Source organism: Tachypleus tridentatus, chromosome 10, assembly GCF_004210375.1.
Source record: "Tachypleus tridentatus isolate NWPU-2018 chromosome 10, ASM421037v1, whole genome shotgun sequence".
NCBI classification, from domain to species: Eukaryota; Metazoa; Arthropoda; class Merostomata; order Xiphosura; family Limulidae; genus Tachypleus; species Tachypleus tridentatus.
The window spans coordinates 123,484,358-123,505,940 of record NC_134834.1 but is presented as its reverse complement, the minus strand read 5'-3'; the positions used below and the strand labels follow the sequence as shown (position 1 = coordinate 123,505,940).

Here is a 21,583-nt window from a genome sequence, read left to right as displayed (position 1 = left end):
AGCCTTGTTTTGAGACAGAAGTACTTGCAGCAATGTTTGATTTGAAAATTACCTGTATAGGACAAACCCGAACATCAAACAAGAAATCAAACAGATTATTTTGTAAAACAAAATTTGCTTGTTTCAGATTTACTGTCTTCTTCCCAGTGTATCACTGGTAACTTTGAAGAATTATAATGCTAAAAAAAATGCGTTTCGATACTCGTTATGGGCATAGCACACAAAGTCCATTGTCGTACTTACCAAGAACCAAAGGCAAATAGTTTTATTACTTCACTTGATGAAGATTTAAATTTAAAGTTAAATTATTTCTTCCACTTGAATGCAACCATTTAATCCATGAAATAAGTGTAAATTTTACCTTTTAGGAATATGCTTGGATATATTAACCACCCTATTCTGTTTACTAAACAGTAAACTAAGTCTTTTCATGCCATGTACATACGTTTACAAAGTGCTAACACGGGTTACTCCCTGCAGCTTTGGGTGGTATAAATGTGATATTAAATCAAGGATACTTCAGAAATATCATTGTATTCAAATTTTTGACCTAAATTTCACAGACCTTTTCCATCTTAACTTCTCAGTTTCTTCTCCTGAATAAATTCTAAAATTTTAAAAAACATATTTATCTCATTGTAAACTTAACATCATTTGAAGTGTAATTATTAATATAAAATCAGAATACTAAACTTAATATTATTAATATTTACAGATATTCAGAATAATGGGTAAAAGGAATATCTTAGTCCTTTTATTTCTTGACTTAACCTTTCGAAGTTGTAAAAGTGAATTTACTCCTGTCATCAAAACTAACAGTGGGAGTCTTCGAGGACAGACATACAGAATATTAGATAAAACTATTTTTGAGTACCTAGGGGTTCCATATGCAACGCCACCTGTTGGCGATCTGCGATTTGGTAAGCCTTTAGCCATTGGTCAGTGAGAGGGTGTATACCAAGCCACTGAGCAGCCTTTACCATGTATTCAAAAAATAAAATATTCGCCTTACCCGTGGAATACAAACCAATCTGAATATAGCGAAGACTGTCTTTATTTGAACATTTGGACTCCAGAGACAACCGATATTCAGTCAATTCCTAGTGAACTTAAACCTGTTCTTGTATGGATTTATGGAGGTAGTTTCACCCACGGGTCTATTGACATTGACTTGTATAGTGGCTCAGTGCTATGTGCTTATGGCGACGTTGTGGTGGCAAGCATGAACTACAGGGTGGGATTGTTTGGGTTTCTTAATGCTAATACGGAGTCTTGTCCAGGAAACATGGGACTTCACGACCAGTTAGTTGCCATAAAGTGGATCAAAGAAAATATTAAAGTTTTTGGTGGCGATCCCAATCAAATTACACTTTTTGGTGAAAGTGCTGGTGCAATGTCTATCGGTGGTCATCTTGTATCTCCTCTGAGTAGAGGTCTCTTTACACGAGCTATTCTCCAAAGTGGCAGTCTTTATGGGCCAATCGTGAAAGGAAGCGACAGTCATAGTGGAAGAAGTAAGGTTAGAGAAATTTCGAAACGCGTAGGGTGCTTTAATGACGAAGAAGTGGATATTGAAAGCATGGTCAACTGTTTGAAGACTGTTCCTGCTGAGGAGCTTCTAGAAGTCGCAAAGCAGAAAAGAGGCGATTTTAGACCAGTGTTTGGTGATGATTACATTCCAATTGACCCCAACGAGGCATTTAAGACAGGATCATTTCAAAACGTTGAACTTCTCATCGGAGCCAACATGGATGAAGGATCTCATTTCTTTCCTTCAATGTTTCCACAGATATTCGATCGCCATAAAGACGAAACAGTTGACATAACGAAAGAAAGCGCTGCTGTATACATGAAGATTATCTTTCAGAACTTTCCAGACGTTGAAAGTGAGGTCGTTGCTCGGTTTTACTTACAGAATGTTTCAGCAGATGACCACGTTTCTATCCGTAAAGCCCTGTACGATTCCTTTGGTGATTATTTGATTCTTTGTCCTGCCGTGCACGTTGCGGAACACGTTGCACGTTACCAGGGCAACGTGTATTTCTATTTTTTTACGCATCGTCCAAGTAACAGTGGTAACGGTAAATGGATGGGAGTAAGTCACTTAGAAGAAGTGCAGTTTGTTTTTGGAGTTCCTTTAAGAAGACGTCACGAATATACTGAAGACGAACTGAGATTTAGCACCTCCGTAATGGATGTTTGGCTGACTTTCGCCAGACGTGGGTATGTTTTCTCTTATATTTGTTGAAATAATAATTTTCGCGACATTACAAAATGCTGTGAACTTTTAAGCAAGTAATTTAATTTTAACTGTATCTAGACACATCATAAATTCGGATTTACGTACAAGAAAATATGACACTTAACGAAATGTTGCTAAGTTATTTGAAAACTTATTTTATCTTCTTCTGCAAACCACACAATTTAAAATAAATATCAAATATTAAGCCAGAATGTTCATTAAATGTACAAAATATAGTCGTTATTACATAAACTATGGTTTTAATAAACAACACAAGGCAGTGTATGTTTAATATCCAGCTAACAATTGTTACTTCAATTTAAATAAACAGTAAGTTTCATACCATGATTATAACCTTGACAAACTGTTGTTTTAATAAATAAATGTCTGCCTTTGTACTAACTATATATTTAATACCTAGATTATAATTGTTACTAGACAAACTAAATCCTATTAATCAAGTTGAGACAATCTTCAGATAAACAGTTTGTTTGAAACAATGGTTATATTCAAACAATTACAAACCAAATACACATAGATTAAAGCTGTCACAAGTCCAGCTACTTCATTAATACACAGATTAAAGCTGTCACTAGACTAACAACTTCCTTAATACACAGATTAAAGCTGTCATTAATCTGGCAACTTTCCTAATACACAGATTAAAGCTGTCACTAGACTAACCACTTCCTTAATACACAGATTTTAGCTGTCACTAGTCTAGCTTCTTCCTCAATACACAAATTAAAGCTGTCACTAGATTAACTACTTCCTTAATACACAAATTAAAGCTGTCACTAGTCTAGCTACTTCCGTAATGCACAGATTAAAGATGTCGCTAGACTACCTATTTCCTTAATACACAGATTAAAGCTGTCAGTAGACAAACTTCTTCTTTAATACACAGATAAAAGCCGACACTAGAAAAGCTACTTAATTAATACACACATTAAAGCTTTCCGTAGTCTAGCCACTTCCATAATATAGAGATTAAAGTTGTCACTAGATAACAACTTCCTTAATACACAGATTAAAGCTGTCAATAGACTAACTTCTTCCTTAATACACGGATTAAAGCTGTCACTAGACTAACAACTTCCTTAATACACAGATTAAAGCTGTCATTAATCTGGCAACTTTCTTAATACACAGATTAAAGCTGTCACTAGACTAACTACTTCCTTAATACACAGATTAAAGCTGTCACAACTCTAGCAACTTCCTTAATTCACAGATTAAAACTGTCACAACTCTAGCTACTTCCTTAATACACAGATTAAAGCTGTCACAAGTCCAGCTACTTTATTAATACACAGATTAAAGCTGTCACTAGTCTAGCTACTTCCTTAATACACAAATAAAAGCTGTCGCTAGTCTAGCTACTTCCTTAATACACAGATTAAAGCTGTCGATGGACTAACTACTTCCTTAATACACAGATTAAAGCTGTCACTAGACTAACTACTTCCTTAATACACAGATTAAAGCTGTCACTAGACTAACTACTTCCTTAATACACGGATTAAACCTGTCCTTAGTCTAGCTACTATTTCAATACACAGATTTTAGCTCTCACTAGACTAACTACTTCCTTAATACACAGATTAAAGCTATTGCTAGACTAACTCCTTCCTGAATACACAGATTAAAGCTCTCACTAGACTAACTACTTCCTTAATACACAGATTAAAGCTTTCGCTAGACTAACTAATTCCTTAATACACGGATTAAACCTGTCACTAGACTAACTACTTCCTTATTACACAGATTAAAGCTGTCACTAGACTAACTACTTCCTTAATACGCAGATTAAAGCTGTTACTAGACTAGCTACTTCCTTAATACAGAGATTAAAGCTATTACTAGACTAGCTATTTTCCTAATACACAGATTAAAGCTGTCACTAGTCTAGCTACTTCCTTAATAGACATATTAAAGCTGTCGCAAGACTAACTACTTCCTTAATACACAGATTAAAGCTCTCACCAGACTAACTACTTCCTTAATACACAGATTAAAGCTGTCACTAGACTAGCTATTTTCCTAATACACAGATTACAGCTGTCACTAGTCTGGCCATTTCCTTAATATACAGATTAAATCTGTCGCTAGACTAACTAATTCCTTAATACACGGATTAAAGCTGTCACTAGACTATCTACTTCCTTATTACACAGATTAAAGCTGTCACTAGACTAATTACTTCCTTAATACACAGATTAAAGCTGTCCGTAGTCTAGCTACTACCTCAATACACAGATTAAAGCTGTCACTAGACTAACCTCTTCCTTAATACACGGATTAAAGCTGTCACTAGACTAACTACTTCCTTAATACACAGATTAAAGCTGTTACTAGTCTGGCCATTTCCTTAATATACAGATTAAAGCTTTCGCTAGACTAACTAATTCCTTAATACACGGATTAAACCTGTCACTAGACTAACTACTTCCTTATTACACAGATTAAAGCTGTCACTAGACTAACTACTTCCTTAATACGCAGATTAAAGCTGTTACTAGACTAGCTACTTCCTTAATACAGAGATTAAAGCTATTACTAGACTAGCTATTTTCCTAATACACAGATTAAAGCTGTCACTAGTCTAGCTACTTCCTTAATAGACATATTAAAGCTGTCGCAAGACTAACTACTTCCTTAATACACAGATTAAAGCTCTCACCAGACTAACTACTTCCTTAATACACAGATTAAAGCTGTCACTAGACTAGCTATTTTCCTAATACACAGATTAAAGCTGTCACTAGTCTAGCTACTTCTTTAATATACATATTAAAGCTGTCACTAGACTACCTATTTCCTTAATACACAGATTAAAGCTGTCAGTAGACAAACTTCTTCTTTAATACACAGATAAAGCCGTCACTAGAAAAGCTACTTAATTAATATACACATTAAAGCTTTCCGTAGTCTAGCCACTTCCATAATATAGAGATTAAAGTTGTCACTAGATAACAACTTCCTAAATACACAGATTAAAGCTGTCAATAGACTAACTTCTTCCTTAATACACGGATTAAAGCTGTCACTAGACTAACAACTTCCTTAATACACAGATTAAAGCTGTCATTAATCTGGCAACTTTCTTAATACACAGATTAAAGCTGTCACTAGACTAACTACTTCCTTAATACACAGATTAAAGCTGTCACAACTCTAGCTACATCCTTAATTCACAGATTAAAACTGTCACAACTCTAGCTACTTCCTTAATACACAGATTAAAGCTGTCACAAGTCCAGCTACTTTATTAATACACAGATTAAAGCTGTCACTAGTCTAGCTACTTCCTTAATACACAAATAAAAGCTGTCGCTAGTCTAGCTACTTCCTTAATACACAGATTAAAGCTGTCGATGGACTAACTACTTCCTTAATACACAGATTAAAGCTGTCACTAGACTAACTACTTCCTTAATACACAGATTAAAGCTGTCACTAGACTAACTACTTCCTTAATACACAGATTAAAGCTATTACTAGACTATCTACTTCCTTATTACACAGATTAAAGCTGTCACTAGACTAATTACTTCCTTAATACACAGATTAAAGCTGTCCTTAGTCTAGCTACTATTTCAATACACAGATTTTAGCTCTCACTAGACTAACTACTTCCTTAATACACAGATTAAAGCTGTTGCTAGACTAACTCCTTCCTGAATACACAGATTAAAGCTCTCAGTAGACAAACTTCTTCTTTAATACACAGATTAAAGCTGTCATTAATCTGGCAACTTTCTTAATACACAGATTAAAGCTGTCACTAGACTAACTACTTCCTTAATACACAGATTAAAGCTTGCACTAGACTAATTACTTCCTTAATACAGAGATTAAAGCTATTACTAGACTAGCTATTTTCCTAATACACAGATTAAAGCTGTCACTAGTCTAGCTACTTCCTTAATAGACATATTAAAGCTGTCGCAAGACTAACTACTTCCTTAATACACAGATTAAAGCTCTCACCAGACTAACTACTTCCTTAATACACAGATTAAAGCTGTCACAAGTCCAGCTACTTTATTAATACACAGATAAAAGCCGTCACTAGAAAAGCTACTTAATTAATACACACATTAAAGCTTTCCGTAGTCTAGCCAATTCCATAATATAGAAATTAAAGTTGTCACTAGATAACAACTTCCTTAATACACAGATTAAAGCTGTCAATAGACTAACTTCTTCCTTAATACACGGATTAAAGCTGTCACTAGACTAACAACTTCCTTAATACACAGATTAAAGCTGTCATTAATCTGGCAACTTTCTTAATACACAGATTAAAGCTGTCACTAGACTAACTACTTCCTTAATACACAGATTAAAGCTGTCACAACTCTAGCTACTTCCTTAATTCACAGATAAAAACTGTCACAACTCTAGCTACTTCCTTAATACACAGATTAAAGCTGTCACAAGTCCAGCTACTTTATTAATACACAGATTAAAGCTGTCACTAGTCTAGCTACTTCCTTAATACACAAATAAAAGCTGTCGCTAGTCTAGCTACTTCCTTAATACACAGATTAACGCTGTCGATGGACTAACTACTTCCTTAATACACAGATTAAAGCTGTCACTAGACTAACTACTTCCTTAATACACAGATTAAAGCTGTCACTAGACTAACTACTTCCTTAATACAGATATTAAAGCTATTACTAGACTATCTACTTCCTTATTACACAGATTAAAGCTTGCACTAGACTAATTACTTCCTTAATACACAGATTAAAGCTGTCCGTAGTCTAGCTACTATTTCAATACACAGATTTTAGCTCTCACTAGACTAACTACTTCCTTAATACACAGATTAAAGCTGTTGCTAGACTAACTCCTTCCTGAATACACAGATTAAAGCTCTCACTAGACTAACTACTTCCTTAATACACAGATTAAAGCTTTCGCTAGACTAACTAATTCCTTAATACACGGATTAAACCTGTCACTAGACTAACTACTTCCTTATTACACAGATTAAAGCTGTCACTAGACTAACTACTTCCTTAATACGCAGATTAAAGCTGTTACTAGACTAGCTACTTCCTTAATACAGAGATTAAAGCTATTACTAGACTAGCTATTTTCCTAATACACAGTTTAAAGCTGTCACTAGTCTAGCTACTTCCTTAATAGACATATTAAAGCTGTCGCAAGACTAACTACTTCCTTAATACACAGATTAAAGCTCTCACCAGACTAACTACTTCCTTAATACACAGATTAAAGCTGTCACTAGACTAGCTATTTTCCTAATACACAGATTACAGCTGTCACTAGTCTGGCCATTTCCTTAATATACAGATTAAATCTGTCGCTAGACTAACTAATTCCTTAATACACGGATTAAAGCTGTCACTAGACTATCTACTTCCTTATTACACAGATTAAAGCTGTCACTAGACTAATTACTTCCTTAATACACAGATTAAAGCTGTCCGTAGTCTAGCTACTACCTCAATACATAGATTAAAGCTGTCACTAGACTAACCTCTTCCTTAATACACGGATTAAAGCTGTCACTAGACTAACTACTTCCTTAATACACGGATTAAAGCTGTTACTAGTCTGGCCATTTCCTTAATATACAGATTAAAGCTTTCGCTAGACTAACTAATTCCTTAATACACGGATTAAACCTGTCACTAGACTAACTACTTCCTTATTACACAGATTAAAGCTGTCACTAGACTAACTACTTCCTTAATACACAGATTAAACCTGTCGTTAGACTAATTACTTCCTTAGGACACAGATTAAAGCTCTCACTAGACTAACTACTTCCTTAATACACAGATTAAAGCTGTTACTAGACTAGCTACTTCCTTAATACAGAGATTAAAGCTATTACTAGACTAGCTATTTTCCTAATACACAGATTAAAGCTGTCACTAGTCTAGCTACTTCCTTAATACACATATTAAAGCTGTCGCAAGACTAACTACTTCCTTAATACACAGATTAAAGCTCTCACCAGACTAACTACTTCCTTAATACACAGATTAAAGCTGTCACTAGACTAGCTATTTTCCTAATACACAGATTAAAGCTGTCACTAGTCTAGCTACTTCTTTAATACACATATTAAAGCTGCCACTAGACTAACCACTTCCTTAATACACAGATTTTAGCTGTCACTAGACTAACTACTTCCTGAATACACAAATTAAAGCTGTCACTAGACTAACGACTTCCTTAATACACAGATTGAAGCTGTCTCTAGACTAACCTCTTCCTTAATACACGGATTAAAGCTGTCACTAGACTAACTATTTCCTTAATACACAGATTAAAGCTGTCACTAGTCTGGCCATTTCCTTAATATACAGATTAAAGCTGTCGCTAGACTAACTAATTCCTTAATACACGGATTAAAGCTGTAACTAGACTAACTACTTCCTTATTACACAGATTAAAGCTGTCACTAGACTGATTACTTCCTTAATACACATATTAAAGCTTTCACTAGACTAACTACTTCCTTAATACACAGATTAAAGCTGTCACCAGACTAGCTACTTTCCTAATACACAGATTAAAGCTGTCACTAGTCTAGCTACTTCTTTAATACACATATTAAAGCTGTCACTAGTCTAGCTGCTTTCTTAATATACAGATTAAAGCTGTCGCTAGACTAACTACTTCCTTAATACACAGATTAAAGCTCTCACCAGACTAACTACCTCCTTAATACACAGATTAAAGCTGTCATGAGACTAGCTACTTTTTAATACACAGATTAAAGCTGTCCGTAGTCTAGTTACTACCTTCATACACAGATTAAAGCTGTCACTAGTCTAGCTACTTCCTTAATACACATATTAAAGCTGTCACTAGTCTAGCTACTTTATTAATATACAGATTAAAGCTGTCGCTAGACTAACTACTTTCGTAATACACAAATTAAAGCTGTCACTAGTCTGGCTACTTCCTTAATACACAGATTAAAGCTGTTACTAGACTAGCTACTTACTTTATACACATATTAAAGCTGTCACTATTGTAGCTACTTCCTTAATAGACAGATTAAAGCTGTCGGTAGACTAACCTCTTTCTTAATACACAGATTAAAGCTGTCACCAGACTAGTTACTTACCTAATACACAGATTAAAGCTGTCGCTCCACTAAAAACTTCCTTAATACACATATTAAAGCTGTCACTAGTCTAGCTACTTTCTTAATATACAGATTAAATCTCTCACCAGACTAACTACCTCCTTAATACACAGATTAAAGCTGTCACGATACTAGCTACTTTCTTAATACACAGATTAAAGCTGTCACGATACTAGCTACTTTCTTAATACACAGATTAAAGCTGTCCGTAGTCTAATTACTACCTTAATACACAGATTAAAGCTGTTACTAGACTAGCTACTTCCTTAATACACAGATTAAAGCTATCATTAATCTAGCTACATCCGTAATACACAAATTAAAGCTGTCACTAGTCTGGCTACTTCCTTAATACACAGATTAATGCTGTTACTAGACTAACTACTTCCTTAATACACAGATTAAATCTATCACTAGACTAACTACTTCCTTAAAACACGGATTAATGCTGTCACTAGACTAACTACTTCCTTAATACACAGATTAAAGCTGTCACAACTCTAGCAACTTCCTTAATTCACAGATTAAAACTGTCACAACTCTAGCTACTTCCTTAATACACAGATTAAAGCTGTCACAAGTCCAGCTACTTTATTAATACACAGATTAAAGCTGTCACTAGTCTAGCTACTTCCTTAATACACAGATTAAAGCTGTCGATGGACTAACTACTTCCTTAATACACAGATTAAAGCTGTCACTAGACTAACTACTTCCTTAATACACAGATTAAAGCTGTCACTAGACTAACTACTTCCTTAATACACGGATTAAACCTGTCCTTAGTCTAGCTACTATTTCAATACACAGATTTTAGCTCTCACTAGACTAACTACTTCCTTAATACACAGATTAAAGCTATTGCTAGACTAACTCCTTCCTGAATACACAGATTAAAGCTCTCACTAGACTAACTACTTCCTTAATACACAGATTAAAGCTTTCGCTAGACTAACTAATTCCTTAATACACGGATTAAACCTGTCACTAGACTAACTACTTCCTTATTACACAGATTAAAGCTGTCACTAGACTAACTACTTCCTTAATACGCAGATTAAAGCTGTTACTAGACTAGCTACTTCCTTAATACAGAGATTAAAGCTATTACTAGACTAGCTATTTTCCTAATACACAGATTAAAGCTGTCACTAGTCTAGCTACTTCCTTAATAGACATATTAAAGCTGTCGCAAGACTAACTACTTCCTTAATACACAGATTAAAGCTCTCACCAGACTAACTACTTCCTTAATACACAGATTAAAGCTGTCACTAGACTAGCTATTTTCCTAATACACAGATTACAGCTGTCACTAGTCTGGCCATTTCCTTAATATACAGATTAAATCTGTCGCTAGACTAACTAATTCCTTAATACACGGATTAAAGCTGTCACTAGACTATCTACTTCCTTATTACACAGATTAAAGCTGTCACTAGACTAATTACTTCCTTAATACACAGATTAAAGCTGTCCGTAGTCTAGCTACTACCTCAATACACAGATTAAAGCTGTCACTAGACTAACCTCTTCCTTAATACACGGATTAAAGCTGTCACTAGACTAACTACTTCCTTAATACACAGATTAAAGCTGTTACTAGTCTGGCCATTTCCTTAATATACAGATTAAAGCTTTCGCTAGACTAACTAATTCCTTAATACACGGATTAAACCTGTCACTAGACTAACTACTTCCTTATTACACAGATTAAAGCTGTCACTAGACTAACTACTTCCTTAATACGCAGATTAAAGCTGTTACTAGACTAGCTACTTCCTTAATACAGAGATTAAAGCTATTACTAGACTAGCTATTTTCCTAATACACAGATTAAAGCTGTCACTAGTCTAGCTACTTCCTTAATAGACATATTAAAGCTGTCGCAAGACTAACTACTTCCTTAATACACAGATTAAAGCTCTCACCAGACTAACTACTTCCTTAATACACAGATTAAAGCTGTCACTAGACTAGCTATTTTCCTAATACACAGATTAAAGCTGTCACTAGTCTAGCTACTTCTTTAATATACATATTAAAGCTGTCACTAGACTACCTATTTCCTTAATACACAGATTAAAGCTGTCAGTAGACAAACTTCTTCTTTAATACACAGATAAAAGCCGTCACTAGAAAAGCTACTTAATTAATACACACATTAAAGCTTTCCGTAGTCTAGCCACTTCCATAATATAGAGATTAAAGTTGTCACTAGATAACAACTTCCTAAATACACAGATTAAAGCTGTCAATAGACTAACTTCTTCCTTAATACACGGATTAAAGCTGTCACTAGACTAACAACTTCCTTAATACACAGATTAAAGCTGTCATTAATCTGGCAACTTTCTTAATACACAGATTAAAGCTGTCACTAGACTAACTACTTCCTTAATACACAGATTAAAGCTGTCACAACTCTAGCTACATCCTTAATTCACAGATTAAAACTGTCACAACTCTAGCTACTTCCTTAATACACAGATTAAAGCTGTCACAAGTCCAGCTACTTTATTAATACACAGATTAAAGCTGTCACTAGTCTAGCTACTTCCTTAATACACAAATAAAAGCTGTCGCTAGTCTAGCTACTTCCTTAATACACAGATTAAAGCTGTCGATGGACTAACTACTTCCTTAATACACAGATTAAAGCTGTCACTAGACTAACTACTTCCTTAATACACAGATTAAAGCTGTCACTAGACTAACTACTTCCTTAATACACAGATTAAAGCTATTACTAGACTATCTACTTCCTTATTACACAGATTAAAGCTGTCACTAGACTAATTACTTCCTTAATACACAGATTAAAGCTGTCCTTAGTCTAGCTACTATTTCAATACACAGATTTTAGCTCTCACTAGACTAACTACTTCCTTAATACACAGATTAAAGCTGTTGCTAGACTAACTCCTTCCTGAATACACAGATTAAAGCTCTCAGTAGACAAACTTCTTCTTTAATACACAGATTAAAGCTGTCATTAATCTGGCAACTTTCTTAATACACAGATTAAAGCTGTCACTAGACTAACTACTTCCTTAATACACAGATTAAAGCTTGCACTAGACTAATTACTTCCTTAATACAGAGATTAAAGCTATTACTAGACTAGCTATTTTCCTAATACACAGATTAAAGCTGTCACTAGTCTAGCTACTTCCTTAATAGACATATTAAAGCTGTCGCAAGACTAACTACTTCCTTAATACACAGATTAAAGCTCTCACCAGACTAACTACTTCCTTAATACACAGATTAAAGCTGTCACAAGTCCAGCTACTTTATTAATACACAGATAAAGCCGTCACTAGAAAAGCTACTTAATTAATACACACATTAAAGCTTTCCGTAGTCAGCCAATTCCATAATATAGAAATTAAAGTTGTCACTAGATAACAACTTCCTTAATACACAGATTAAAGCTGTCAATAGACTAACTTCTTCCTTAATACACGGATTAAAGCTGTCACTAGACTAACAACTTCCTTAATACACAGATTAAAGCTGTCATTAATCTGGCAACTTTCTTAATACACAGATTAAAGCTGTCACTAGACTAACTACTTCCTTAATACACAGATTAAAGCTGTCACAACTCTAGCTACTTCCTTAATTCACAGATAAAAACTGTCACAACTCTAGCTACTTCCTTAATACACAGATTAAAGCTGTCACAAGTCCAGCTACTTTATTAATACACAGATTAAAGCTGTCACTAGTCTAGCTACTTCCTTAATACACAAATAAAAGCTGTCGCTAGTCTAGCTACTTCCTTAATACACAGATTAACGCTGTCGATGGACTAACTACTTCCTTAATACACAGATTAAAGCTGTCACTAGACTAACTACTTCCTTAATACACAGATTAAAGCTGTCACTAGACTAACTACTTCCTTAATACAGATATTAAAGCTATTACTAGACTATCTACTTCCTTATTACACAGATTAAAGCTTGCACTAGACTAATTACTTCCTTAATACACAGATTAAAGCTGTCCGTAGTCTAGCTACTATTTCAATACACAGATTTTAGCTCTCACTAGACTAACTACTTCCTTAATACACAGATTAAAGCTGTTGCTAGACTAACTCCTTCCTGAATACACAGATTAAAGCTCTCACTAGACTAACTACTTCCTTAATACACAGATTAAAGCTTTCGCTAGACTAACTAATTCCTTAATACACGGATTAAACCTGTCACTAGACTAACTACTTCCTTATTACACAGATTAAAGCTGTCACTAGACTAACTACTTCCTTAATACGCAGATTAAAGCTGTTACTAGACTAGCTACTTCCTTAATACAGAGATTAAAGCTATTACTAGACTAGCTATTTTCCTAATACACAGTTTAAAGCTGTCACTAGTCTAGCTACTTCCTTAATAGACATATTAAAGCTGTCGCAAGACTAACTACTTCCTTAATACACAGATTAAAGCTCTCACCAGACTAACTACTTCCTTAATACACAGATTAAAGCTGTCACTAGACTAGCTATTTTCCTAATACACAGATTACAGCTGTCACTAGTCTGGCCATTTCCTTAATATACAGATTAAATCTGTCGCTAGACTAACTAATTCCTTAATACACGGATTAAAGCTGTCACTAGACTATCTACTTCCTTATTACACAGATTAAAGCTGTCACTAGACTAATTACTTCCTTAATACACAGATTAAAGCTGTCCGTAGTCTAGCTACTACCTCAATACATAGATTAAAGCTGTCACTAGACTAACCTCTTCCTTAATACACGGATTAAAGCTGTCACTAGACTAACTACTTCCTTAATACACGGATTAAAGCTGTTACTAGTCTGGCCATTTCCTTAATATACAGATTAAAGCTTTCGCTAGACTAACTAATTCCTTAATACACGGATTAAACCTGTCACTAGACTAACTACTTCCTTATTACACAGATTAAAGCTGTCACTAGACTAACTACTTCCTTAATACACAGATTAAACCTGTCGTTAGACTAATTACTTCCTTAGGACACAGATTAAAGCTCTCACTAGACTAACTACTTCCTTAATACACAGATTAAAGCTGTTACTAGACTAGCTACTTCCTTAATACAGAGATTAAAGCTATTACTAGACTAGCTATTTTCCTAATACACAGATTAAAGCTGTCACTAGTCTAGCTACTTCCTTAATACACATATTAAAGCTGTCATAAGACTAACTACTTCCTTAATACACAGATTAAAGCTCTCACCAGACTAACTACTTCCTTAATACACAGATTAAAGCTGTCACTAGACTAGCTATTTTCCTAATACACAGATTAAAGCTGTCACTAGTCTAGCTACTTCTTTAATACACATATTAAAGCTGCCACTAGACTAACCACTTCCTTAATACACAGATTTTAGCTGTCACTAGACTAACTACTTCCTGAATACACAAATTAAAGCTGTCACTAGACTAACGACTTCCTTAATACACAGATTGAAGCTGTCTCTAGACTAACCTCTTCCTTAATACACGGATTAAAGCTGTCACTAGACTAACTATTTCCTTAATACACAGATTAAAGCTGTCACTAGTCTGGCCATTTCCTTAATATACAGATTAAAGCTGTCGCTAGACTAACTAATTCCTTAATACACGGATTAAAGCTGTAACTAGACTAACTACTTCCTTATTACACAGATTAAAGCTGTCACTAGACTGATTACTTCCTTAATACACATATTAAAGCTTTCACTAGACTAACTACTTCCTTAATACACAGATTAAAGCTGTCACCAGACTAGCTACTTTCCTAATACACAGATTAAAGCTGTCACTAGTCTAGCTACTTCTTTAATACACATATTAAAGCTGTCACTAGTCTAGCTGCTTTCTTAATATACAGATTAAAGCTGTCGCTAGACTAACTACTTCCTTAATACACAGATTAAAGCTCTCACCAGACTAACTACCTCCTTAATACACAGATTAAAGCTGTCATGAGACTAGCTACTTTTTTAATACACAGATTAAAGCTGTCCGTAGTCTAGTTACTACCTTCATACACAGATTAAAGCTGTCACTAGTCTAGCTACTTCCTTAATACACATATTAAAGCTGTCACTAGTCTAGCTACTTTATTAATATACAGATTAAAGCTGTCGCTAGACTAACTACTTTCGTAATACACAAATTAAAGCTGTCACTAGTCTGGCTACTTCCTTAATACACAGATTAAAGCTGTTACTAGACTAGCTACTTACTTTATACACATATTAAAGCTGTCACTATTGTAGCTACTTCCTTAATAGACAGATTAAAGCTGTCGCTAGACTAACCTCTTTCTTAATACACAGATTAAAGCTGTCACCAGACTAGTTACTTACCTAATACACAGATTAAAGCTGTCGCTCCACTAAAAACTTCCTTAATACACATATTAAAGCTGTCACTAGTCTAGCTACTTTCTTAATATACAGATTAAATCTCTCACCAGACTAACTACCTCCTTAATACACAGATTAAAGCTGTCACGATACTAGCTACTTTCTTAATACACAGATTAAAGCTGTCACGATACTAGCTACTTTCTTAATACACAGATTAAAGCTGTCCGTAGTCTAATTACTACCTTAATACACAGATTAAAGCTGTTACTAGACTAGCTACTTCCTTAATACACAGATTAAAGCTATCATTAATCTAGCTACATCCGTAATACACAAATTAAAGCTGTCACTAGTCTGGCTACTTCCTTAATACACAGATTAATGCTGTTACTAGACTAACTACTTCCTTAATACACAGATTAAATCTATCACTAGACTAACTACTTCCTTAAAACACGGATTAATGCTGTCACTAGACTAACTAGTTCCTTAATATACAGATTAAAGCTGTCACTAGACTAACTACTTCCTTAATACATGGATTAAAGCTGTCACTGGAATAACTACTTCATTAATACACAGATTAAAGCTGTCACTAGACTAACTACTTCTTTAATACACATATTACAGCTGTCACTAGGCTAAGTACTTCTTTAATACAGAGATTAAAGCTGTCACTGGACTAACTTCTTCATTAATACACAGATTGAAGCTGTCATTAATCTAGCTACTTTTTAATGCACAGATTAAAGCTGTTATTTCGCCTTTGTTACTCTAAACAATTAATCCACCGATAAATCTTATAACTTCACTGTACATCAAATACCTAACTTTACAACATTAGTATATACCAAACACCTAACTTTACAACATCAGTATATATCATACCTAGTTTTACAACATTAGTATATATCAAATACCTAACTTTACAACATCACTATATACCAGACACCTGACTTTACAACATCACTATATACCAGACATCTAACTTTACAACATCTCTATATATCAAATACCTAACTTTACAACATCACTATATATCAAATACCTATCTTTACAAGTTTACCAGACTAATCACATACATAAGTTTACAACCTTACTCAATATCACACACTTAGGTTTGCAACATCAGATACCTAATTTTACAAATTTACTAAATGTGACATACCTTACTTTACATCATCATCAGGCATAATATACTTAACTTTACAACATGACCAGACATGACATGCGTGGAAGAAATTATTTTTAGCGTGTGGATGCATTTTACAAATAACAGTAGTCGATCAGACATGAGTAACCTAAGAGATGGCGTCAAGTGCTGTTTACTATGTTTCTTCCCTCTAATCTCTAAATTCAAACGTTGGGCAACTATATTTCTGTAGTCAGATCTTGTGTAACTGTGGACCGATATTGTCGTCAAACAACTTTCACAATTACCTTTTATCTTTGTGCAACTGTGAACCGATATTGTCGTCAAACAACTTACATAATTACCTTTTATCTTTGTGCAACTGTGGACTGATATTGTCGTCAAACAACTTACACAATTACCTTTTATCTTTGTGCAACTGTGAACTGATATTGTCGTCAAACAACTTTCATAATTACCTTTTATCTTTGTGCAACTGTGAACTGATATTGTCGTCAAACAACTTTCATAATTACCTTTTATCTTTGTGCAACTGTGGACCGATATTGTCGTCAAACAACTTACACAATTACCTTTTATCTTTGTGTAGCTGTGCACTAATAATGCCCCCAATATCCACACTTTATCCAAAAACAGTCTGAATGTAAAATTCCCAAAGTGTCACTGTTAAAACTGTTTATTTATCACTTTACAGGAAACCCCCATCAGTTGGCAATGTTCCTTGGCTCAGTTATTCCATAAAGGATCATTACTATGTAGACCTAAACGACCAACAGTTTACCGTCAAAAAAGGACCTCATGAAAAAAGCTGCATATTTTGGAGAACTACTTTATAATATCATCTTTAAGAAGAAATGGCTACCCTTTATTTGTTTCAGATCCATACGGAACATCCCTGTTTATTTCATGAATCAGGAGTACCCCTCATTTGTTTCAGATCCAACTGGAATAACCTTTGCTTATTTTTAGATCAATCTAAAATATGTCTTAGTTGTTTCACATCAATTTAAAATATCTGTGTTTCAAGTACATATGGAGTACCTTTGTTTGCTTAAGATGCGTCTGGAATACCCCTTGTTTGTTTTATATTAATATGGATTATCCCTTATTTGCTTTAGATCAATCTAAAATGCCCTTTGTTTGTTTAAATTTAGAATATCCCTCTTTATTTCAGATAAATCTTTATACCCCTTAATTGTTTCAGATGCATCTGGAATATTCCTTATTTACTTCTGATCAATCCTTCGCATCATTTTGATGTAGTCTAAATCTTAATAACTGAAAGTTATTTGCAATTGAATAAAATCAGTATCAATACAGGATCTCTAGTGTTTTAATATGTAATATCTGAAAGATGACAGATATTTTTATCCGGAGACGAGAGTGTGTTGCCACGTTGTATTTCAGCAGATGATTGATATGAAGCTGTACTTCTCTTCATCAGATGAAGCCATACATGGTCTGCTGGTTAGGGACGCTGGACTCGCAACCTGCTCGTCCTGGTTTTCAACCTCATCACCAAATGCTTGTCCGTTTCAGCAATGGGGGTGTTATAATGTTACAATCAATCCACATTTTGTTGTAAAAGAGTAGCCCATGAGCTAACTGTTGATAGCTTCGACTAGTTGCCTTCCTTCTGGACGACTAATGTAGATAGCCCTCGAGTAGTTTTGCACGAAATTCCACAAACAAACTTCATCGGGTGATGAAGAGGGTTTTATTACGTAGTATTTTGGGAAATAAATGAAGTAACTTTGCAGTTCTATTTAATCAGGATATCAATGGTAGTTATCACGAGCAATCCATCAGAATTTAATCAGGATATCAATGGCAGTTATCACGAGCAATCCTTCAGAATTTAATCAGGATATCAATGGTAGTTATCACGAGCAATCTATCAGAATTTAATCAGGATATCAATGGCAGTTATCACGAGCAATCCATCAAAATTTAATCAGGATATCAATGGTAGTTATCACGAGCAATCTATCAGAATTTAATCAGGATATCAATGGCAGTTATCACGAGCAATCTATCAGAATTTAATCAGGATATCAATGGTAGTTATCACGAGCAATCCATCAGAAACTAAAATACCCTTAAGTTTCTCTATAACATAAAAATACACGGATCTTAGGAGATAGTAATTAATAGTAATTATTACATTTTGAAACCAGTGTTTCTACATGGAGTCACTAACTAGTAATATCACATTTTGAAACCAGTGTTTCTACATGGAGTCACTAACTAGTAATATCACATTTTGAAACCAGTGTTTCTACATGGAGTCACTAACTAGTAATTATCACATTTTGAAACCAGTGTTTCTACATGGAGTCACTAACTAGTAATTATCACATTTTGAAACCAGTGTTTCTACATGGAGTCACTAACTAGTAATATCACATTTTGGAACCAGTGTTTCTACATGGAGTCACTAACTAGTAACAAATTACTGTAAGCGTATCAAAAAATAAAACCGCCAAAACATTGTCATTTAGACTTGTTAATCCATTTATGAACAATATGTTAGAAGGAGAAACGGTGAATATACCTTTTGGTGTGAACTCGTTTAGATTAGAATAAAAATACTAAATATTATTTTTTTATTTCACACTAATACAATATTCACAATACAAACGTTACTATTTTGCGCCAACGCAACACATTGAAGATGACATTTGGTATTAATGAGCTAATAGCTTGAAACGCCCACAAACTGGTGGAAAAAGATATTTACGTTATCGAAATAAATTTGCTTATGGTCACTGGGCAAAGCTACACAAGAGCTGTATACGTATGTGTGCTAGTCGACTGTATTGAGAAGCTAATAAACTAGGTGGAAGGTAGCTATAATGGACAGCACAAACCAGCTTCTGGGTTACCCTTATCTATCAGAACGGTAGGATTTGATTGTTACTCTTAGAACACACTCATGAGCCTGATATATGTCAATGATCTTTGCTTCATAATATGTGAATCCAGAGCAGAACAGGGAAAATTGAGTTGAATTCACAAAAAAAATATGTAGAGAAACTCTACATAAATGTCACGGAAATTAAAATACGTGACAAAGTTAAATGGGACGTAGCCCATGAACCCTCAGACTCAGAGGCCATCACACTAACCACTGATGGTGATATAAGAAAGTGTAGTCTGGTCTATACATAATTAACTGAATAATTTCTACTCGATAATATATCAAAGGTTTATAAGTCTTTTATTGAGAATAAACATCCTAGCCACACAAGAAAACAAACTAAGAAATAAAATTCTTACAAGAACCATAATAAAGTAATATTGTTACTCATGTGAAATATCAGTTATAAGATCCCTTAAGCAAAGCAGTAAAGTTGGAAAAAATGAATGAACCTGGTAAAGTTTTAATTTGAGGTCAGTTTTTTATCCAAAGTTTTTTGATAATTTTATGTTAACAGCCTCTAGAAAGCTGAGTTATTTTTTATATTCTTTATTTTTATAGTAGTGGTCATGTTTATATAAAAAATATTGAAATAAAACAAAGGTTGTGTAAATTTGATAATTTTCCTACAAGAGTTGGAGGCCCAAGTAACTAGTAACATTTTAACGCGCCACCGTTCGAAATTTATTTCTAGTACTTAATACTTATGATAGAATTTTGTTTTTTTCTTTTCGAAGGGTGTGTTAAAGCTACAAAAAAATTACCAGCGTCAAGTGTTTGTTACCATGAACAACTGTGTAACGTGTAGTAAGATAAATAAGAAACTACGAACATTTTACTTCGTGTATAGTTCGATATTTTTTGGTCGGTAAGATAGGCTAGTTGACAATGATGAAGTGAGAAACTTTACTTTGTACAATTTCATATTTGCTGGCCACTAAGAAAGATATACCAGTCAATTTTAATAAGAATAGAGTTCTTTGTGTGACGGTTAGTACTTTCTGGTGAGCAGTATAGGCCAATAGATCGTGTTGAATATGAGAAAGGCTACAGGAAAGAAAATACGAGCTGCGTGGTCAATAGTGACCACCCAGTCCATCGACCACGAGGGATGTTTGAACCAGTTGTGTGGAAAGTTGTCCTGCACGTTCACTGGAATAGTCCACGCTGACCTTGGGCGTATCGGAGGTTTGCTTTGGTCATAGCCCTTTTCTACATCAGAAACAGACAAGCCGGTCTGGAACCAGAGCAAAAATTATACAATTGTCATGGTGTGAATGCCTTTTCTAATCTGGAGAAAAAAACATTATTATAATTTACTACCCTTATCATAAAACGTATTAGGCCCATAAGAGTCCGCAAGAAGGGGCAAGAGGGGACTTTTGTCCTCTATATATTTCACAAACAGTTGCACTTATTATGATGAAAATTTAACATCGTTGTTCAATTAAATATTTTTAGCATTTTTTAATAAAAGAAATGGTAAATTTTTGTTTGCATTCAAGCATACATAATATTTTAATATGTTATAAAATAAACTGGTATATTTGTGTTTCTGTTCAAGCATACATAATATTTTAATATATTATAAAAAAAACCTGGTAAATTTGTGTTTTCGTTCAGGCATACATAATATTTTAATATGTTATAAAATAAACTGGTATATTTGTGTTTTCGTTCAGGCATACATAATATTTTAATATGTTATAAAATAAACTGGTATATTTGTGTTTCTGTTCAAGCATACATA

The 21,583-nt window shown here is 34.2% G+C and overlaps 2 protein-coding genes across 3 annotated transcripts in view; one reads left to right on the top strand and one right to left on the bottom strand.

Annotated features, from left to right (window-relative positions):
- The first annotated feature begins 1,086 nt into the window (after positions 1 to 1,086).
- On the top strand, positions 1,087 to 18,306 carry LOC143230247 (acetylcholinesterase-1-like). The gene is made up of 2 exons (XM_076463451.1): positions 1,087 to 2,223; positions 17,608 to 18,306. The coding sequence occupies exons 1-2, from the start codon at positions 1,223 to 1,225 to the stop codon at positions 17,747 to 17,749; spliced, it is 1,143 nt and encodes a 380-aa protein (XP_076319566.1). The 5' UTR covers positions 1,087 to 1,222; the 3' UTR covers positions 17,750 to 18,306.
- A 1,810-nt stretch (positions 18,307 to 20,116) lies between these two features.
- Positions 20,117 to 21,583, bottom strand: part of LOC143230246 (glycine receptor subunit alpha-2-like) — a 50,688-nt gene continuing 49,221 nt past the window's right edge. For both annotated transcript variants that reach the window (XM_076463450.1, XM_076463448.1), the window contains one exon: positions 20,117 to 21,070. In XM_076463450.1, the coding sequence (XP_076319565.1) occupies positions 20,825 to 21,070 (246 nt within the window). In that variant the 3' untranslated portion in view covers positions 20,117 to 20,824. The remainder of the gene's footprint in view (positions 21,071 to 21,583) is intronic.